At 34.6% G+C, this 6,000-nt stretch overlaps 1 protein-coding gene across 6 annotated transcripts; it reads left to right on the top strand.

Annotated features, from left to right (window-relative positions):
- The first annotated feature begins 420 nt into the window (after window positions 1-420).
- LOC119980933 lies at window positions 421-3,964 on the top strand. Of its 6 annotated transcripts, XM_038823830.1 has the most exons (5): window positions 421-624; window positions 1,353-1,480; window positions 3,034-3,158; window positions 3,369-3,482; window positions 3,675-3,964. In XM_038823830.1, exons 2-5 carry the CDS (start codon window positions 1,468-1,470, stop codon window positions 3,846-3,848), a joined length of 426 nt encoding a protein of 141 aa, XP_038679758.1. In that variant the 5' UTR covers window positions 421-624; window positions 1,353-1,467; the 3' UTR covers window positions 3,849-3,964. The 6 variants fall into 6 exon arrangements, 3 of the variants coding, with proteins under 3 accessions (XP_038679758.1, XP_038679759.1, XP_038679757.1); XR_005463966.1 differs by lacking the exon at window positions 1,353-1,480; XR_005463964.1 differs by lacking the exon at window positions 1,353-1,480 and having other exon boundaries at window positions 3,276-3,482.
- Window positions 3,965-6,000: the final 2,036 nt, after the last annotated feature.

Genomic DNA, 6,000 nt, shown 5'->3' with positions numbered 1-6,000 from the left:
ACCCAGTTTTCGTCCGGCCAAAACAAAAAAAAAAAAAAAAGAAAAAGAAAGAAGAATAATAATAATGCAGAAATTCAAAATTCAAGAGCCCGTTTCATAGGCTCACATGCATACAAAAAATTCAAAAACTTGTTTCTTGGACCCATAAGCATACAAAAATCCTAAAGCCTATTTCTTGGACCATAAGCCCATAAAAATTCCAACCCAAGCCCAATATAACTAAACCCTAGAAAATATCTAAAAATAGGCCTTAAGAGAGAAATGTGGTTCCTTTATTAGGGTTTCACAAAAATAAGGAAAAGACAAAAATGTAAGTCTTGAGGGTTTTAGAGAATGAGAGGTAAATAGGGTTTTTGAGGGCATTTTGGGATTTTTTGAAATAAAGATAAGTTAAAAGGGAGGGGGCAGCCGCATAAGGGGAGGAGAGAAAAAGAGAAAGAGAGGGTGAAGGACTTTTAAGAGGAAAAGAGAGCTGGGAGAAAGGGGAGAACGGAAAAAACATAAACAAAGGTTTGGAGGGTTGTTGAAAGAGAGAGCCGACAACACAGGAAGAAAAGAAAAGAATAAGAAAAGGAAGAAGGAAAGGGAGACACCACGCAGAGAAGTCTATAAGGAAAAGAGAAGGTAATTTCCAGTTCTCCTGCAATATTCTTGCTTTGGTTCTTTGCTTGTATTTTTGAGTTTCACTTTGGTTCTATTATCATGAAATATGCTTGATTTCAATATATGAATCTCTGTCTGAAATTAATTGATGTTGGCTTATTCTCTATGTTTTAATATCTGTGTTTTGGGGTTGTTTGATTGAGGTTTAGTGTGATGTTTAATTGAGGATAGTTCTGGATTGAGATCTAGTTTTGTTGTGGGGAGTGAGATGCAAATTTCTGCTGGTGTTAATCCTGTTTGACTTGTTTATTCTGTTAGGCTTTCCACCTCTTTTACAATAATTGTTTACCCTGCTATCCCTCAAAGTTTTTTCTATATATTTTATCCGATTAATTTGAGATCTCAATAGATGATGTTGCTGTTGGTTGCGTATTGTGTTTGCTTGATGATAAATTAGTGAAATATTGCCCATGTTGGTTCTGGTTCATGTCCGATTGATCGGATGGATACTCTGATTGATCGGTCAAGCTTTGTTGGAATGTGATTTTGGCATTTAGGACTTTCCAGATTTAAATTGAAAAGTATATATTTATATGAAATTGGAAAAACGTGTTTATATGTATAAATCTTCTAATGTGGATTTGACTTAACTTGGATTTTGATTACATTTGAGCATTTAATTTTGATCAATTCTCTTGTTGATTTTTGGTTGCGGACCGCGCCGGACTTGATTTCGTTTGGGGCCAAAGAGCTCATTTGGGGCTTGAACCGGGTTTGATCCCACTTGGGCCGAAGGGCAACTTAGGGGACTTGGGCTAAAAGACATACATGGAGGAATTGGATCGGATTTGAGCATTGGCCTTCATGGGTTATATTTGTATTGTATTTGTGTTTATTTTTATTATTTAGTTTTGTACATAATTGTAAGGTGTAAGCTTTGTAATAGTGTAGTAAAAATAGTGAAAAGTGCATACATGATATTTTAGGGTGCTAGAAGCATATAGACATTAGGAGATGATTTTTGTGAATAATGATTGCACTAGAATGCATGCTTAGGACTTTGATTTCTCACACTATGCCATGATGCTTAGATGTATGTTAGGATTGTTTGAATGCCATGAAAATAAATGCAACACGTTAGTCATTAGAATTAATCTAAGCCGTCTCACTTTAATAAACACACCAAGATTAATTTACGGAACCATTATGTTTTCTTTGAATACCAAGGAGCCTTCAAGATATTGGGGTTCCATTGGCATTCATCCAAAACATTTGGATTTCGTGGACCCAGAAAGCAAATATGTTTTTAGGGATTAGGAGAATTTATTTAAGGACTCAAATGAGGGTTTAAAGATATTTGGCCCGTCCAATGGGCCTTAAACGGATTCTTTCTTTTCTCATAAAGAATATAATTGTGAGTAAGGCTTGAATTGAACATTTTTTCATCGATTGTGGGCCTTTTTGGTGCTTCAACCAAGTTCCCAAAAAATCTCTTCTCCAAAACCATCAAAACCTATTCCCATGTTTCTATCCAAATAGCCTTTTTTCCAAATCATCCAAAACATCAAAACCCACTCCGATATGGACTTTTCTCATCCAAGACCGAGTAAAACATATTTGGCCAAGCCGGGAATGGCCGTAGTGATCTCGTGATCTCGTGCACCCTTTTTCCTTCTTTTTATCAAAACCCATAAAAATAAGATTTTTAAAATCAAATCTTGGTCTAACATTAATGGAACATTTCCACCCATTTGATAATACATGATTTTCCGGGCATATGGAAAATTCATTAAAACATTTGGGACATACAATCATTCCTCAAATCAAAGTAGAGCCAAATAGGAAAACATTTTTGAAGGTAACCGTTTTCGGAAGTTGTGGGGTGCCTAACACCTTCCCCATGCTCAATAGACCCCCTTACCCACTCTTTTCCGTAGACCAAAATGGATGTCCAATTGCATCCTAAAAATCAATTGGTGACGACTTCATTGTTTTTCAAGCCGGTTGCTTCACTATGTTTATTAGCTTCTGTTGTATAGACTATGTGATGAAGAGAGGGAATGTACATATCAATTGGGTATTGTATTCACAGTGTGAATGGTAACTATTACCCCCAACAACCCCTCTGCTGAGGTGGTTAAGCCTTTTGAATTATTTTTGAATTTTATTGTCTATTAATTATCCCCTACTTTTAGAAGAAAACTTGAGCTCAATTTTATCAAAGCCCGCTGATGATGTTGAGTTATGTCACAGCTAGGTGTGTTTTGATATTTAAGTCTTATTTTTATTTTCAATCATGCCTATATGTGTTGATCATATTCCCTATTCCCTGATTGTTTTTATGTGATGGTACTTATCTAGTTGTGTGTTAATTATGTTCATTACATAGTTGTATATTTCATGTAATGTACTTAATTATATCATCATCAGGTACAAAGAAATGGAATCTGGGTCTGAAGTCTGGTACAATCAGTGGAGACACTGATCACACTGCAGCTGAAGCCAGCAAAAGAGCACGAAAACGGGCAATTGATATAAGTTATCGCCAAATAAAGGTGATTAATTCAGTTTAATGATTCTACTTAATTATATTTGCTTGTTTGACACATTAATTACCAGTACCATCGTGAACCAATTTTTTATAATGTGCTGGCAAATGTTGGGATATGAAGATGAAACGTTTGAGAGAACTTTCCATTATGTTACAAAAAAATAAACTTGAGTATGAGCATCAAAATAAGTTGCAGGAGTAGACAAATCAACAGTTACGGTCACAAGTTCAAATGATGGAGGGCCACATTGAGTTGCTGGGGCAGACATGTCAACAGTTACAGTCAGAAGTCAAAATGATGGATGTCATAATGGAGGAACAACCGTTGGTAAGTGTTCCCCTTCCCTTTTCAAACTTTGCATAATGTATGATTAACTAACATCTTCCATTACAAATATGTTGCTTAATTAGATTCGAGCACAAAAAAAAAAGCGTGCGTGTGTTGGTTTGACACATTAATTACCAATACCATCTTGAATGATTTTTTTTATTATATGCTGGCAAATGTTGGGATATGAAGATGAAGATGGAACTTAGCAGAGAACTAGAGTATGAGCATAAAATTGAGTTGCTGGAGCAGACAAATAAACGGTTACAATCACAAGTCACAATGATGGAGGAGCCACTGTCATCCCTGCTTCTTCGAGGAAGAGCCACTGTCATATTGCAACGATTTTATTTTTTCAATTTCTAAGTTGAAACGTTTGTAAATTGAGTGACTGAGTTGAATCTGATCAACTTTTTGAGTGACCAAAAGTTACAATACTCCACTCTCATGTAGATGCAAAAAAAAATTACAAAAAATACTTTCATAAAAAGTACGAAAGTCTATAGAAAACATACATATGTGACGAGGTTCAATTACAAGGCCAAGTATAGTAAAATATGTCTAGAGGGTCATTTATAAGGTCAAGATTAACATTATTTGGACCCCATTTTTTACTAAGTACACTTCATTCTAGTGTGTTTTTAAAGGATTAATGAAGTGTACTTAGTAAAAACGGGATGCAAATAATATTCATCTAAGACCAAACATAGTAAATAATTTCAATGTAATCTTTTCTATATCTGTGTGATTATGTATTCTTCTAATAAATGAACGGGTAATGACTATTTTTATAATATTTGTCAATTTTGAATAAGGAATCCACACTCAACTTATCCAATGGGAAATCCAACAATCTTTTAACATAACTCCACTAAAATGCATACCAAAGATGATCAGAGCCGGCTAATTAAACAATAAGCTCTTTAATAATATTCAAGGATAGTTTCATGCATTCATTTGATCATTATAGTTACCAAACTAGCATAATGATTAGTAGGGAATTCTAAGCATTTATGAACCATTCGGGCGGCACGACAAGTAATTTATATCATGCTCAATCATTATTGACCTAATGGATTTAGGGTTCTACAATTTCCTAAACTCTACAATTTACATTTAATGATAGATAAAAAGTTAAGCAAGTTGTACACTCACCTATTCTAAACGAATTGTGAAACCCCTGAATCTCGAATGTACCGTGAAGGGCAAAAAATGATTCACCGCTACTACATTCACATGCACATATGCAGCAGTCGACACAGCGCCCACTAGTTTATATGTATGTATGTATGCAATATGTAATGGACCACTCTTTTGTGCTCGGAGACTAACCTTCAGAATTAGATTAAATATTATATATATAGTGGAGGTAGTTCATAGAAAACTATTGAGTAGGGTCAGGTTAAAATTTGCGCTCGAGATAGAACGACCGTCATTCGAACATAGCACGTCTATACCCTATACAGCTTTGTGTCTTTTTAAATATTATTATCTCTCCCTCTTACCTCTCTTTCTTCCTCATTTCATCTCTCTTTTCTTAACTTGGCGTTTCTATGGCATCCGGTTTCCAGAAGAACAAGTCGAGTGCGTCAAAAAAGAAGGTTATTGATAGTAATGATCAGTGTAAGTACACATATCTTCATAATAATTTTGCAGGTTATTGATTCATGGTCAACGGTAAGATCTAACTCACTGAACTTTGTCTTAATTATCTTATTGTCTTTTAATTATCCCTACTTTCAAAAGAAACAGTGAGCTCAATTCTTATGACAAAAAAAAATCTTGAAAATTTTCAGTTACAGATCAAAAGGCTTGTGCAAATGATGAGGGAGAGTTGACCATGCCAAATCAAGGTTTGTTTTGGTATTTAAGTCTATTTTTAATTGTTTTCAATCATGCCTATATGTATTGATCGTATGCCCTGATTGTGTTGGACACACCAACGAAATAGTGTGTTTGGATTGGGAAATTTGGAGGAAGGGAAGAGAAAGGTAAGAGAGTTTCCTTTCAATTGCCTTGTTTTGATAATTTTAAAAAAAACAATTAAGAGGAGGGATTTGAGGAAAATTGAGGGGAAAATTTCATTAAATTATATGTGTTTTTTTATGAATAATATCATCTTTATTAGTAGCTATTTTTAGTGCGAGAGAAGATTTTGAACCTTAATAGTGTGTTTGGATTGAGGGATTTGGAGGGGAAGGAGGAGAAGGGAAAGAGAGTTTCCTTCAAATTCCCTTGTTTGGATAGTTGATAAAAAATTGAGGAGAGAGATTTGAGGGGATTTGGAGGAACATTTCATTAAATTTTTGTCAAAATTCTTTCCTCTCAAAATGGAGTCATTTGGAGGGAAGAGATTACTAATATAAGTTTAATATCTATTTTACCCTTGGACATAACACTTAAACATAAATAAACATCTATTGTATTTTCCTTTCCATTCTCTTCCCTTTCTCTTTCCCCAAATTCCTCAATCCAAACACACTCTATCTAATAGCTATCATTAGGCTTCCTCATTATT

Source organism: Tripterygium wilfordii, chromosome 16 (genome assembly GCF_013401445.1).
Source record: "Tripterygium wilfordii isolate XIE 37 chromosome 16, ASM1340144v1, whole genome shotgun sequence".
Classification (NCBI taxonomy): Eukaryota; Viridiplantae; Streptophyta; class Magnoliopsida; order Celastrales; family Celastraceae; genus Tripterygium; species Tripterygium wilfordii.
Note: the sequence above shows the minus strand (reverse complement) of the source record. Positions and strands in the feature narration are given on the sequence as shown.